The sequence below is a fragment of the Acanthochromis polyacanthus genome, chromosome 5 (genome assembly GCF_021347895.1).
Source record: "Acanthochromis polyacanthus isolate Apoly-LR-REF ecotype Palm Island chromosome 5, KAUST_Apoly_ChrSc, whole genome shotgun sequence".
NCBI classification, from domain to species: Eukaryota; Metazoa; Chordata; class Actinopteri; family Pomacentridae; genus Acanthochromis; species Acanthochromis polyacanthus.
In genome coordinates, this window is record NC_067117.1 from 33081299 (window position 1) to 33097889 (window position 16591).

At 40.4% G+C, this 16591-nt stretch overlaps 1 protein-coding gene across 1 annotated transcript in view; it reads left to right on the plus strand.

The window, feature by feature from the left end:
• st3gal8 (ST3 beta-galactoside alpha-2,3-sialyltransferase 8) overlaps positions 1-16290 on the plus strand; it is a 33952-nt gene extending 17662 nt beyond the window's left edge. The window contains exons 2-9 of the mRNA XM_022220336.2: positions 536-866; positions 2918-3044; positions 3128-3266; positions 9125-9318; positions 9401-9580; positions 10970-11015; positions 11257-11376; positions 15238-16290. Of these exons, the coding sequence (XP_022076028.1) occupies positions 725-866; positions 2918-3044; positions 3128-3266; positions 9125-9318; positions 9401-9580; positions 10970-11015; positions 11257-11376; positions 15238-15405 (1116 nt within the window). The 5' untranslated portion in view covers positions 536-724 and the 3' untranslated portion in view covers positions 15406-16290. The remainder of the gene's footprint in view (positions 1-535; positions 867-2917; positions 3045-3127; positions 3267-9124; positions 9319-9400; positions 9581-10969; positions 11016-11256; positions 11377-15237) is intronic.
• Positions 16291-16591: the final 301 nt, after the last annotated feature.

The following is a 16591-nucleotide window of genomic DNA, read 5'->3' on the forward strand; positions in this document are numbered from 1 at the left end:
CTCAGTCTTGGGACTTTTTGATCATTCCTCTTATGGAACTTTCATAAATACACTGCTAATATACAAGGTGAGATCAAAAAGTTCTGGGACTGTACCTATGAAAAGTAAAAACTGAACCTGATTTCATTTTTTTAAACGTAATACTTGTGTATTGTTGGGAAAACTAGAATTGTATGAAATGTTATTGCTTTTCAGTAAATATTTTCTTAGATTTAAAATGATAATGTCCAAAATCTGAATACAAGGGTTGATGTAAAAAATGAAGTAGTAATCCAAAATAAGTCTGTTCACTTAACCAGCTAACTTTATTTAACAAACCTGTTGATAATGTCAGTGTGCAGTAAATCTGAAACTAATTACTTCAACAGTATGATGCTAAAAGTCTGCAGATATTCTTTTTGGTTTTTACGCAAATATGATTATCTTATGAGTTGTAATACGAAAAAATATTCATATGTGTCGAACAGAATGACATTTTCCGTATAATCAGTGTATTTTTGATGATTCTGACATCCTTTTGTCTGTCTGACCACAGATTGTCTCCACCAATCAGAAAGCAGCAGCTGCCTTCATGGAGGTGAAGCTGAGCGCAGAACCGACGGAGCCGAGTATGTCGCCCAGATGACGACAGATGACACTATGCTGACATAACAGCGAATGATTGGTCAACGACACATCCTCCCTCCTCCCCACCTGCCGCCACCCGCTCGCCATCCGTCCAGACATGTTGTTGAGAAGGAAGCTGTGCGTTGTCGTGGTGATCGCTGCCATCCTCTTCCTCATGCTCGCCAGTCAGAGCATCCAGAGGAGACACTTCCTCCCAGTGTCGGCCAACAGCCGGGCCACGCCCACCGACAGGGGCTCAGGTGATGAATGAACGCACCTTTAAGCACCCATTAGGACACCTTAGGTCTGTGACTGTCCCATGATGAAGGAGACGAGGAAGTCACATTTAAGCCAAATCAAAGTGAATTATTGAATATTCTCTTTGCTAGTCCGTGTTTTATAAGCTGCAGTAGAAGTGCTAAAAAAAACCTGGGCAGTACATCAGGATTAAACATTGATCCGTATTTGTGCATGTTATACATTACCAACTAAATGCATGTAGGTTCCCATAGCAACAACTCACTATCCTGCTGTAGCTGCATTGTTCAACCGATCCTATCATACAGATCAACAAGCATAATAAAGACATTAAAGTTTTAAATCCCTAACTCTGAGCACAGCTTCTAGCGATCTAGCTATGCAGCATCTGTTACCATGGCGATCTCGCTATGCAGCATCTGTTACCATGGCGATCTAGCTATGCAGCATCTGTTACATGACGATCTGGCTGTGCAGCATCTGTTACCATGACGATCTAGCTATGCAGCATCTGTTACTATGGTGATCTAGCTATGTAGCATCTGTTACCATGGTGATCTAGCTATGCAGCAGCTGTTACCATGACAATTTAGCTGTGCAGCATCTGTTACCATGACGATCTACTGTGCAGCATCTGTTACCATGACGATTTAGCTGTGCAGCATCTGTTACCATGACAATCTAGCTGTGCGGCATCTGTTGCCATGACAATCTAGCTGTGCAGCATCTGTTGCCATGACGATCTAGCTGTGCAGCATCTGTTACCATGGTGAGCTAGCAATGTAACATCTGCTATCATGTGATCTAGCTATGCAGCATCTGTTACCATGACTATCTAGCTATGCAGCATCAATTACCATGGTGATCTAGCTGTGCAGCATCTGTTACCATGACGATCTAGCTGTGCAGCATCTGTTACCATGACAATCTGGCTGTGCAGCATCTGTTACCATGGTGATCCAGTTGTGCAGCATCTGTTACCGTGACAATCTAGCTGTGCAGCATCTGTTACCATGGTGATCTAGCTATGTAGCATCTGTTACCATGGTTATCTAGCTATGTAGCATCCGGTACTATGGTGATCTAGTTGTGCAGCATCTGTTACCATGGTGATCTAGTTGTGCAGCATCTGTTACCATGGTGATCCAGCTATGCAGCATCTGTTACCATGGTGATCTAGCTATGCAGCATCTGTTACCATATTGATCTAGCTATGCAGCATCTGTTACCATATTGATCTAGCTATGCAGCATCTGTTACCATTGTTATCTAGCTATGCAGCATCAGTTACCATGGTGATCCAGCTATACAGCATCTGTTACCATGGTGATCTAGCTATGTAGCATCTGTTACCATGGTGATCTAGCTATGTAGCATCTGTTACCATGGTTATCTAGCTATGCAGCATCTGTTACCATGACGATCTAGCTGTGCAGCATCTGTTACCATGACAATCTGGCTGTGCAGCATCTGTTACCATGACGATCTAGCTATGTAACATCTGTTACCATTGTTATCTAGCTATGTAGCATCTGTTACCATGACGATCTAGCTGTACAGCATCTGTTACCACGACAATCTAGCTGTGCAGCATCTGTTACCATGAGGATCCAGCTGTACACCATCTGTTACCACAATGATCTAGCTGTGCAGCATCTGTTTTCATGGGTGATATAGCAGGTTTAAGTGAGCCACCTTCCTGACTTGTTGTGTTGCTGCAGATGACAGCAGTTGTAGCGCTTCTATTAGCAGTTTAACTGTAGTAATCATAGCTGTATTGTTAGCAGTAGTAGGTGTAATATTAGCAGCAGCGTTAGCAGTAGCACAAGCAGCGGTAGTGTTTTGGTTGTGCCACAGAGATGCTAACAGTGTAATCACAGCGCTGTTAGTCAGTGTTAGCAGGTATAGCGTTGTGATAGCGATGCTAACAGTGTAACAGCAGCAGTAGGAGAAGTAGCATTAGTTACACTGGTGTTGTGGCTTTATATCAGCTAGTGGTTAGCACACCTCCCATGATGCATCATTCTCTGACTCCCGGTCTGTTTCTTTGCAGTGGTCGCAGCCACAGCACCTCCTGCTGTCCAGAACAAAAAACTGACCCTCCCTCCCCCTATCACCACCCGGTTTGAGGCCCAGGAGAAGAAGGAGGTTAAGGAGGAGAAGTCCCAGTACGCCCAGAGGTAACACACTGGAGGTCATGGACTCAGTATCCCATGATCCTCTGCTCTGTCCCTGTCTGACTCCCGTGTGTCATCCTCTTCAGGCCCTGCAGTTGTCTTGAGTCCTGCATCTCAGACCTGGATGGGTCGGACTGGTTCAGCCAGAGATACGACCCAGAACAGCAGCCGATCCTCCGAGAGACCAACAACAACTTTGACCCTGCTGCTCTGAAATGGTGGCTGGTAAGTGTAGTGGATAGACAATTTTTCCACAACTTTAAGTTATCTGTCTCAATTCTAGGTTCTAATTTATTTAAAAAATATACTTGGTCAAAATAATAGTTGCCGATGTCTCACCAATGAAAAAAGCAGTGAGGAGTCTTGGAGCAATCTTCAGATTCAAAGATACAGTGTTTATTCCATACAGCACAGGTCAAAACACTCTGAGAGATACCCCGGGGTAAATCTGTCTGCGCCCTCTGATGCTCTGGCAGTTATACTTTTTGACTCTGGGGTTTCCACGCCCCAAGTCCATCCTTCTTTTTTCTTGTGACAAGTGGCACTGACCTTGACACCATTATATCATTCATTCTCTTTCTAATGGTGTCTGCACTCCTTGTTTTCCCCCAAAAATAATAATAGTTGGGCAGCTGCACCAGGAGGTGCCAATTCACTCCTCCTTGGCTCCATGTCCAACCAATCACAGCCTTTATTTTACCTCGGGACATCTCAACAGATACATACTTGTAACATTTCACAGATAACAACCAAAGCACCTTCCTCAGTGTCCTTGACCTCGCCAGACCCACACAGCTTCAGCCAGTCCAAATCAGTTTTAACCAATGTTGTCAGTAAACACCAGGTACATTGGCAGACTGCTATCTGACACTCAGATAATCAAGCTGATCATTCTCACATCCACACAGCTGTGAATGCAAAAGACACAAAAGTTACAAAAAAGACACAAAGAAATACAACATGACACAAAATACACAAAAAGATCTTTAAAAAAGACACAACAATCCAAAAATAAGGGAAAATGACAAAAAGACACACAAGTTACAAAAAAGGCACAAAAAGAAGCAAGAAGGTGCAAAATTACACAAAAAGATGTAGAGAAAACAAATGTCTAAAAATGTCTATATAAAGTTTAACACGTCGTGAACCTCTATGGAAACAGAACAGCTGTGAACAAGGAGAGAGAAATCAGAAATGTCTAATAGTAGAATGACAGAGATAATAATGACAACAAAAATAACATGCAAAAATGACACAAAAGTTACAAAAAGAAGTAAAAAGGTGCAAAATTTCTAATCTGATCTTTTCCAATATGTCACATAAGATAGTGAAACGTGATTTCACACCAATTATTTCGCACCTTTTACTGTGTAGCTTAAAGTCCAACAATTTGCAAAAACACATTTTAAATTCAGTCTCCAATTTTTCATAATTTTAGTCTTCTAATAGATGGGAAACCGATTTCCCTCCCCAAATGGAGCGATAAGGGAATAAACACTCTTCAAGACGTTACAGGGAAATGAGGTCTCCTTGAATTCTGGAAATTACAAAGAATGTCTGAACTTCTGGGCACTTCTTTTTCTTTTATCTACAGTTACGTGCAGCAATGCACGCTCAAGGTGTTCCATGGGACTCTGAATTAGAAGATCAGCCTTTTCATATCAAATTGAGTACTAAAGGTAAAAACAAAGGTGTTGCCTCTGAGCTGTACAAACTGATAGCTGAGGCTTCATATACTGTAAACATCTGCATCTAAATAGACTCTGGAAAACTGATACTGATGCTTCCTCAGAACTAAACTGGCAATATGTTTGGTCAAATGTTACTATTTCATCTAGAAATCCCATCCATCCGATGATTCACTATAAATTTGTCCACCGGACCTATTATACACTGCAAAGACTTCATCAAATGAGACTCAAAAATAACCAGTTTTTACATTTTTTTCATTTTGTTTGCCAGTGCCCAGAGGTGAACGGTTTATAGAAAAACATTTCAAGTATATAATCTGATGTAATGGAGAGAGCTGTTCCTTCTTCACTGTCTCTACTATTACTTAATGACATTTCTTTTCTGAAATTAACAACAAATTAAAGCCGTCTTCTGTTAGCTAGGCTTACAGCAGCCCAGAGGATGATAGCTTGCCACTTTAAAACTCCACATATACTGTCAACCAAAGAATGGTTTTCTTCTTACAAGGACATTGCACAGCTACAGCTTACAATTACATTCAGCTAAAGCACAAAATATGAACTGTTGGTCAAACCTGGTAAGAAAAATTGAGAGCTTATTTTAAGAACTACACTCTAATTCTCATTTCTGGCTGTACAGTGAATTACATCCTTCCGTCTTGTGTATTTTGTTTCCTGTCCTTCTGGTTAAAATGTATAAAATGTTGTACAGATGTGTTTGCATGATCTCATATACTGGTATGTGCACAGTGATCATGGGATTTCTAGGCTAGGGTAGAATAAGAGAGTGAATGAATGATGTAAGAGTGAGATTTGTTTTGTTTTGATTCCTCTTTTTTTCTGCCCTTTTTTTAGTTTTTTGTTATTTGAACAATTTTGTGAATTGCTAACTGAGAGTAGAGTGGGGAAAAGGGAGTTAATGGGGTGAAAACAAAGACAGCAATTTATTATACTAACCCTATAGATGATATTTTTTCTTTTCTCATTTTTCTTAATTGTTCTCTGCAAAAAATCAATGAACAGTTGATCATTAAAAAAAAAAGGTGTGATATTTCACAAAAAACATTTTTTCAAATGTCCACAAGTGTTATCAGTACTGAAGGAAAAATGGCGAATCTGCTATAGATATTTTACTATTCACATTTTTAATTTGATTCCGTACTTGTGTCCTCTCTGCTCTGAGTAAACACTGCCTGCAGTTCAGCTGAAAAGTCCCTGAACATTTGCCATATGACTGTTGGTCACAGCTGAGTCAGTCAGGATTCAAAGTTGCGTCGTGGATTGCAGAATTTTAGTTGTTTTTTTTACAGAATCTGGTTGCTGCAAATGGTTTGTTCTTGGCCAATTTTTAAACAAGATGTGCAGGAAAAAAGTAATTATGTTGCAATTTTAAGCTTGCATTTGGTTTAGTTTTCCAACAGAAAGATGTGTAGTTCAGGGACTGTGAGACAGTTAGAAATGTGACGATTGTTGTGTTTCATGTCACACTTTCCATATCTGTGGTTTCTGGTTTTCATCGTTTGAGTTTTTGTTGGTTGGGTTCTTTTTTTCAAAGCTGCAGGTCAAAACGTCGACATCACTGTCAGTCAGTGGCCGAGTTGCCATTTCTCTGTAGAGCATTTTTATTTCTTCTCTGTTTGTTATTCTGCTAAGGAATGCAGTGGAGTTATGTGACGTACGTTTGTCCGTCTGTTTGTCTGTCTGTCTGTTAGCAACGTTACTCAAAAATGGACTAATGGACTTGGATGAAATTTTCAGGGAAAGTCAGAAATGACACAAGGACCAAATGATTAGATTTTGACTGATGCAGCTTATGGTCTGGATCCATAGATTTGTTAGAGATTTCTGTATCATTGCGAGATAGCGGCACAGCGTCACTGTAACCATGACAACAAGTGAATGCTACATCAGCTGCCTGCTGACAATCACATGATTGTGATCCTACTACAAATCCATCGCTGTGGACTTACCGGGACATATCCGTCAGAGATGATACAAAGAACAGTTGATTAAACTGTGGTGGTGTTTCTGAGTCCCGTCAATTCCGCCTCCCGCTACATATTTAGGCCACACAATTCAGTATTTGTACATAGCGTACACATGCGTAACACATGTCTGGAAGGTCCTTTTGTTTGTGGGTACATTGATATTTAATGGCCACATTCTATGGTGCCATGATTTCTGATCATCAACAATGACAATGCCATATGGGGAATGAACAGCCTTGGAGGAGTACTGCACTCCCTGAGTGCTTTTCTACTTTATATTTGTAAAGCTGTGAGAGAAACTGTTAATCTGCATAAATCTATAAATTACAGTGAAATTTTGTCATCGACATCAACTTCACAGCAGGTATCCAATGTGTAAATAATTAAACATGCATTTCCTTGTATTTCATTGTATTATTTCTTATCATTTTGTTCCCCTAGCTGGGATTAAACTGCTGATAATAAGGTTTACTGGGGTTAGACAGCCATGTAGGTCACCGAGAAGTTGTGAAGGTGCCTTTTTTTTCTTTCTTCAGTAGTTGCCTGCAGTTTAAGAGTGACAACAAGATGGGAGTTGTCTTATGGGAAGCAGAAGTTAAGATGTGTCAGCTCTAATAATCAGTAAATCAACTGATTTACTGGGAAAACTTTTTTTGTTTTTGGCAAAAGAAGACTGAAGGATAACATGTAATACATTGCATGGTGTTTCAGTAAATAGTCAGGACCAGTAATGTATATTTCAGAAAACTGAAATGTCTCAGGTTTGTCCTTGTGGCTGCTGACAGCAGTCTGCATGAGCAGACCAACGTCTGAGTCTTTTTCCTGCATTTATAGATTAAGTCCTGCTGCAGAAACCATTAGTAGATTAAAAGGGGGAGGGGGGGCAGTAATGCTGCTAACATCATCAGTCTGGTCCACAGCGTGCAGTATTTACTCTGAATTAACCAAGAAGCAGAGCTGCATGTTGGAGCTACACTCTAGAAACAGCAACGGTTTCATTCTTCATTTGTCTTTGTTGTAATTAATCTGACAGAGAAGATGAAGATGAGCCTAAATTAGTCACCTCTGACAAGCTGGAAGTTTAACAATGTTGGTCACAGTGTGCTACAGCTTTAAACACACGAACAAACTAGATAAAGGCAAGGCAAGTTTATTTGTATAACACAATTCATACACAAAGCGATTCAAGGTGCTTTACAATGACAGAGAAATACATTCAGAAAAATTATTTAAAGGTACTCATACACTACCATTCAAAAGTTTGGACTTTTGGACACAATTCCATGTTTTCTATGAAAACTCACACTTTTATTCATGTGCTAACATAACTGCACAAGGGTTTTCTAATCATCAATGAGCCTTTCAACACCGTTAGCTACCACAATGTAGCATTAGAACACAGGAGTGATGGTTGCTGGAAATGTTCCTCTGTACCCCTATGGAGATATTCCATTAAAAACCAGACGTTTACAGCTAGAATAGTCATTTACCACATTAACAATGTCTAGACTGGATTTCTGATTCATTTAATGCTATTTTCATGGAAAAAATGTTTTTCTTTCTAAAATAAGGACATTTGTAAGTGACCCCAAACTTTTAAATAGCAGACATACATTAAAATCATAGAAATAAAACATTAAAGTAGGCAGTAAGATAATAAAAGTGCATTAAAAGGCAAGAAAACAGGTTGAGCATCTAAGAGAAAGCTGCAGGAAACAATTTGGTTTTCAGGCATGATATAAAAGAGCCTAATAACCTGAATGCTGCTTCACTAGTGTTGGTTCTGGTTCTGGGACACACAGTAAACCTGTCCCTGATGACTGGATGGCTCTGGATGCTTCATATGGAGATAAGTCCAGGATAATTTTTCGGATGAAACTGAAAGTCACACATTTGTACAAGTGACAACTGAAAAGTTAAAAATTCATTTATTTTCTGTTTTTACAGTATATTGTTTGAGAAATGGTGTGATTTCCATGATTTATTCATCTATTTTTTTTAAAAGACAAGATGTTCTTCACGCTGCACAATAGCTCGATGGTTAGCACTGTTGTCTTGCAGGTAGAAGATCCCAGGTTTGTGTCCACGCCTTCCTGGGATCTTTCTGCATGGAGTGTCCAGGTTCTCCAGCTTCCTCCCACAGTCCAAAAATATGCTGAGATTAATTGATGATTCTAAATTGTCCGTAGGTGTGAGTGTGACTGTTTGTCTGTATATGTATCCCTGTGATAGACTGATGACCTGTCCAGGTGAACCTTCACCATAAGTCAGCTGGGAGAGACTCCAGCCCCCCACAACCCTAATGAGGATTAATGGACGGAAGAATGGATGATGTTCTTCGATGTTGCTGCAGGTTCTGATGTTTATAGGATTAAGAAATATCTATGATCTCTTGCCTTTTCAGGCTCTTCAGCGATCCAGCAAAGACCAGACTTTAGAGAGCGTGATGTCAGAGATGTTCCAGGTCATTTCCCCACCCACTATGGACTTCAAGCCCCTCCCCTCCAAATGCCGTAGTTGTGCGGTGGTCGGCAACTCTGGCAACCTGCGGCAGTCTGGAAACGGCAACTTGATCGATTCTCACGACTCCGTGATCCGGTTCGTTTGGCCAAACAATCAAACATGAGAATTCAAAGGGAACTACTTCTCTGATTGGCCTCATTGTCTCCTTCCTCTCCAGGATGAACAAAGCGGTGACTCGAGGGTTTGAGAAGGATGTCGGGAATCGGACAACACATCACTTCCTGTACCCGGAGAGCGCGGTGGACGTGGGCCACGGCGTCAGCCTCGTCCTGCTGCCGTTCAAACTCAGAGACTTGGAGTGGCTGACCAGCGCTCTGTCCACCGGCCAGGTCAAAATGTACGACACAAATGCAAATATGTCCAAAATATACCATAGACACTCAGAAATATGATCCAAAAGACAGAATACCTGCTCTGTGATCCCAATAAACTCCAATTCTAGAGGACTGAGGACCAGAGACGGGGGTGGTGGTGCGGTTGTATAAAAGTTCGTAACTGTCCATGTAACGTAAAGCCCAAGATTTGTCATTATATCCAAATCCACTTTCATTTGAGTTCTCTTTTCGCTGATATTCTTGTATGCGACTGCTACAAGAACTCCTTCTCCTCTCCACTCCACCTCCCAGTAACATCGTCCAGTCAGACCCTCTTTACTCAGGACCTGCCACCATTCAGTGAATCTGTCTGGATGATCAGGATGGTGTTGGTCTTCTCTCTTTACTGTTACTTTTCTGTTCTCCTCAGATAATTCCAGATATCTGTTTGCTGTGTTTGGATCCAGAGTGATTTCTCTTGAATATTTTAAGAACTCATCTCTGGTGTTTGGTTCTGGTCTTGACAGTGAAACATCCTCCTCAGTGATTGCCAGTGAGATGTTTGTCCACGTGTTCTTCAGAACATCCTCTAGTTTACCTCTGAGTTCTTTCACAACTGCTGTCATGTCCTCAAAGTGTCTCAGAGGACGGATGTTGATGCTGGATGAGTGTGTGGACTCACTGAGTGCTGACACTGAGGGGTAGTTGTGGAGGAAGTGGCTGTGATCTGGTGTATCTGAGAGCTGCTTCAGCTCAGCGTCTTTCCTCTCCAGATCTCTGATCTCCTGCTCCAGCTTCTCCTGAAGCTGTTTGACTCGACTGTCTTCGGTCTTCTGCTGGGATCTGATCTGCTGCTTCACATCTCGACATCTGTTCTGGAGGAGATGGATCATCTGGTTGAATGTCTTCTTACTGTCCTCCACTGTTTTATGAGCAGAGACATTGATGTCCATCATCTCCTGTTGAAGCAGCTTCACATCTTTCTGTCTGTCCTGGATTCTCTGCTGGATGACTCACCTCCAGCAGCTTCTGCTTCTTCTTCCTTTCTACTGCTGCTGGGACTGATTCATGGCCTTTATGTTCTTCCATTGTGCAGAGATAACAGATCAACTGTTGGTCAATGCAACAGAAAATCTCCATCTATTTTGTTAATCAATTAATCCATTCAGAGTATTTTGTTTTCTGGGTTCTTTCCTCCTCTATGACAGTAAACTGAGTGTCTGATCTGCATTTTCCAACATTTTCAGACTAAACAGCTCATAGATTATTCTACAAAATAATCAATAATGAATATCATTGTTAGTTGCAGCCTCAAACGGAACATATGAATAACTAGAAAGTATGAATATTTAACATATGAAGATCTAATCTGTTACAAACTGAATGTTTCAATGGAGACTTTGTGTTTTCAGGACCTACATGAGGGTGAGAGACCGAGTGCAGGCCGATAAAGACAAGGTAAATACACTCTTTTAATATGTTCTCTTCATGTCACTTTTTTTCTTTTTGTTTTCAGGAGCTTTTCATTTCTTCATTCATTTCTTCATTTCTACTCAAGTTTCTATTTTACTTTTTTTCAGCTTGTGGTTTAACTCACTTTACTTTGATGCTCTGACACAAGTTTTTATCTCCTGTGTTCTCATGACTCCTGTGTTCAGTTTAATGTGTTACCATGGTAACGCTGTGGCTGTGTGTGCAGGTTCTGGTGGTGAACCCGGTGTTCTTTAAGTACGTTCACGATCAGTGGACGGAGCATCACGGTCGCTACCCGTCCACCGGCATGCTGGCCATCATCTTCGCTCTGCACATCTGCGACCAGGTAGGAGGAGAAAGGGGCGGAGTCTGAGTCTTCATCCAAGTTCCCCTTAAACCGTCATCATGTCCTGCAGCTGAGAGCAAAACTCACTCTGCTGGTACATTCAGGGACATGCAGATATTTTTCTTTTTATATCCATTTACAGTTATTTGATTATTGATGTCCTTAAATGAGCCACCAAGGAGAAAGTAAGTGTTAGAGCTGCACAAAATGTAGGTCAACAACTATTCTGGCAATAAATTAATTCAAACACTATTTTGCTACTTGGTACAAAAAGAAAATTCTTAAGTTCTCATTTTACTGTCTGATAAACATCATTTACTCTGATTGAAGGCTTATTAGCGTTTATTTTAACTTTTTTTTTAGAGTTTGTTGACCTGCAGCTCTAACATGAACCCAAAAGAAACACTGAAAAGAAGGATTCTGTGGTCAAATTAGCAAATCAGCTGCAGAGCTGCACATTTGGAAAAAGCAGTGAAATTAGATCATTTTTTAAAGAGGGGTTTGGTTTGTTTCTAGTGTTGCTGTACAATTAGATCAGGAAATTGTAAAAATTGGCCTCATCGTGCTCGTTTTGATGCTTACAAAAGTCATACTTGTCATCTTTGTAACTGTGATTCTTCTGCCACTGCAGACAAGATTTTAACTTTACTGACCAGAAATAATGACAAAAATAATCACAAACCAGCAGCAACAACTAATAAAACAGCTGAATTATAAAGGATATGAAATGACACAATATGTATATGAGTGTGTGTTTAGTGAAAGTACAGCTCTACAATTCTACAGTTTCATTTAGAAGATGCTTTTGTCCAAAGCGACATACACTACTGTTCAAAAGTTTGGTTTCACCCAGACAATTTCATGTTTTCCATGAAAACTCACACTTTTATTCATGTGCTAACATAATTGCACAAAAGGTTTTCTAATCATCAATTATCCTTTCAACACCATTAGCTAACACAATGTAGCATTAGAACACAGGAGTGATGGTTGCTGGAAATGTTCCTCTGTACCCCTGTGGAGATATTCCGTTAAAAATCAGCCGTTTCCAGCTAGAATAGTCATTTACCACATTAACAATGTCTAGACTGGATTTCTGATTCATTTAACATTATCTTCATTGAATAAAAGGCTTTTCTTTAATAAAAAGGATATTTCCAAGTGACCCCAAACTTTTGAACGGTGTGTAAATGTGAAAGTCGATACAACACCAGCAAGGATCCAGTCAGGAGAAAGCAACCTGGATAAGAGCCGAAAACAAGTTCATGTGTGATGATAGGACTGTGGTGTCTACAGAGCTGAGTTTGTCGTCGTTTCTTAAAGACTGTGAAGGACTTGAACAGAGTTTGGTAACTTGTTCCACCACTGGGGACCCACAGAGGAAAAGAGTCTTAACAGTTTTTTATATTGAGTATTTAGGAATGGTTCTCATTTGCTTAATTCACCAGTGTTGCTCTCATGTTTTAGTTAAACTCTGTTATTGTAGCCGATTGTCATTTGTCTTTCCAGCTTCAATTTGTAACAATTCAGAAGTGTTCAGTTTGTACCAGTTATGTACCAGAGTTATTAATTTCTGAAGGTAAAACAGAAAGCTGAGACACTTCTAAAGTTAAAAGTCTCAGGATTGTTTGTAGTCCAGACTGCACTCATTTCACCACCAGGGAACCACGGAGGAGAAGCCCTGGTGCGGTGGTTGGATCAGGAGGGAATGTAGACCTGAATGCAGGAGATTAGGTAGGAGTTCAGTCATACACACGTGGACAAAATTGTTGGTACCCCTCAGTTAAAGAAGGAAAAACCCACAATTCTCACTGAAATCACTTGAAACTCACAAAAGTAACAATAAATAAAAATTTATTGAAAATTAAATAATCAAAATCAGCCATCACTTTTGAATTGTTGATTAAGATAATTATTTTAAAAAAACAAACTAATGAAATAGGGCTGGACAAAAATGATAGTACCCATAACTTAATATTTTGTTGCACAACCTTTTGAGGCAATCACTGCAATTAAACGATTTCTGTATTTGTCTATGAGCGTTCTGCAGCTGTCAACAGGTATTCTGGCCCACTCCTCATGAGCAAACAGCTCCAGTTGTCTCAGGTTTGATGGGTGTCTTCTCCAAATGGCATGTTTCAGCTCCTTCCACATATGTTCAATGGGATTCAGATCTGGGCTCATAGAAGGCCACTTTAGAATAGTCCAACGCTTTTCTCTCAGCCATTCTTGGGTGTTTTTGGCTGTGTGTTTTGGATCGTTGTCCTGTTGGAAGACCCATGACCTGCGACTGAGACCAAGCTTTCTGACACTCGGCAGCACATTTCTCTCCAGAATGCCTTGATAGTCTTCAGATTTCATCGTACCTTGCACACTTTCAAGACACCCTGTGCCAGATGCAGCAAAGCAGCCCCAAAACATTACTGAGCCTCCTCCATGTTTCACCGTAGGGACAGTGTTCTTTTCTTCGTATGCTTGGTTTTTGAGTCTATGAACATAGAGTTGATGTGCCTTACCAAAAAGCTCCAGTTTGGTCTCATCTGTCCAAAGGACATTCTCCCAGAAGCTTTGTGGCTTGTCAACATGCATTTTTGCAAATTCCAGTCTGGCTTTTTTATGAGTTTTTTTCAGCAGTGGTGTCCTCCTTGGTCGTCTCCCATGAAGTCCACTTTGGCTCAAACAACGACGAATGGTGCGATCTGACACTGATGTACCTTGGCCTTGGAGTTCACCTTTAATTTCTTTGGAGGTTGCTCTGGGCTCTTTGGATACAATTCCAACGATCCGTCTCTTCAATTTGTCATCAATTTTCCTCTTGCGGCCACGTCCAGGGAGGTTGGCTACTGTCCCGTGGGTCTTGAACTTCTGAATAATATGAGCCACTGTTGTCACAGGAACTTCAAGCTGTTTAGAGATGGTCTTATAGCCTTTACCTTTAAGATGTTTGTCTATCATTTTTTTTCGGATGTCCTGGGCAGTGTTGCCACAGTTACCTTGAAAGAGTAATCTGATTATTGACTACTGATTACGCCTTTAAAAAGTAACTTAGCTACTTTACTGATTACTTAATTTTAAAAGTAACTAAGTTAGATTAATAGTTACTTCATAAGTTACATTCAGCAGCTGCTGACAACCCGCCTCAATAAAAAAAAAAATCACAACCGGTTTTGTCATTCACTTTATTAGAAGTGTATTTTTAACAGTAACGTCAAGTAAACAATGTATCTCCTCACATTTATAAGTTTAACTTAAATACTATTTCCTGAAAAAAATATGTTTTTATAAAATAAAGACGGTCTTTCTTGACTTGACGTAAATACTTTTTATATAATATGAAATAAAGACAGTCTTTCTGTACTTCGCATATTTAACTGTTAACACTGTAATGGCATAACATACTATTTTTAATCTACATTGTTTAATTGTAACTATTAAATTGTTTGTTCAGTGTGGTACACACCTTTTCACCAAACAGCAGGGTGACTACTTGTCTCCCTTTAAATAGGCAGACTGACTGATTATGAGTTTGGAAACACCTGTGATGTCAATTAAATGACACACCTGAGTTAATCATGTCACTCTGGTCAAATAGTTTTCAATCTTTTATAGAGGTACCATCATTTTTGTCCAGGCCTGTTTCATTAGTTTGTTTTTTTAAATAATTATGTTAATCAACAATTCAAAAGTAATGGCTGTTTTTGATTATTTAATTTTCAATAAATTTTTATTAATTGTTACTTTTGTGAGTTTCAAGTGATTTCAGTGAGAATTGTGGGTTTTTCCTTCTTTAACTGAGGGGTACCAACAATTTTGTCCACGTGTGTATGTGTTTTCACAGCATCCCTCTGTGTCTGTGTTCAGGTGTCTGTGTTCGGTTATGGTGCCGACAAACTGGGGAACTGGCATCACTACTGGGAGGAGAATCGCTACGCCGGAGCCTTCAGGAAAACCGGCGTCCACAGCGCCGACTTTGAGACGGAGGTAATCCACCGACTCGCCAAGGATGGCAAGATCAGCCTCCACCTGTGACAAAACCACTGACCTGCTGACTGACTGCAGACCATCGATCTGCTGACTGACGGACGGACTTATAGACCAGCCAACCAGGAGTCCGGCTGTCGTCTGACACTAAACCAAATCTGAGCCAGCTCTGGACCCTGTATGCCTTATTTTTGGGGGATGTGGACCTAATCAGACCCCTGTACTTCTTCTATATCAATCACTATGTCTGCCTTAAGTCAGACATCCACACATGCTGGATCGAGGATGCTGTTTGGCCGAGATGTTTTAAATACCTGGATTACCAGTGGAGGCAGCTGTGGAGCTGAACATTCTATGTAGGATCAGATTTCCTCCTCTGCACGCTTCACTTGAGTGTTTTTCCGGACCTCGACCGACCGTCCTGCCGTCTGCGACTGCTGGGATCGACCACAACAACCTTAGCTCTGAGCGGGAAACAACCACAGACTTTTTCTATCTTTTTATCTGATTTTATAGGCATTTTACAGGGATAACCTCTTTATTTTTATTAAAGCACTTTGTCCTGAAGAAGAAATGGTGGGAAGATGCCATATTGTTACTTCGCTGTCCAACCATGTTAAGACTTCTTGCATTTCATATTGTTTGTAATCCATCCATTTATTTCAGCTGAACCTTATCCGTCCTGATTGAGAGGATTCTGACAGACTGGAATCAGGACGTTTTTCTTTCGCGTCTATTTTTGGAAGCCAGTGATGCTTCCTGTCGACCATATATGGACCTGGAGGATAAGTGGGAGGAGGCTGTGTTTGGTTCTCGGCCTGTGTTTGAGTGTTTCTGTGATGATTCAACAGTCTGCACTTGGGATGATTATCTGTTAATTGATTAATAGGTATTCATTACTTAAGAGATTAAAATAAATGAAACAATAATGTAGCACCGAGTGCAGGCTCTGACTGTTTAAAATAAGACTACAGCTTAAGATTGCAGCAACTAGTGACACAAATTTTAAAAATATTCTTAACTCAATTTCAATTTCACAAAGCCATATTTAATCAGTGGAGGCAAAAAAAAAGATTGTTAGTGAGATTTCCTATGTGTCCAGACTTTAATCATTCACACCCCTAGTAGCGACACGAGGATTCTTTGTTGCTATGTGGACAGCATTTTGGGGTTTAGGTAGGAACGGGCCACCATGACAAAGACCTCTGTAATGCTTTATGACCTCCTACCAGAG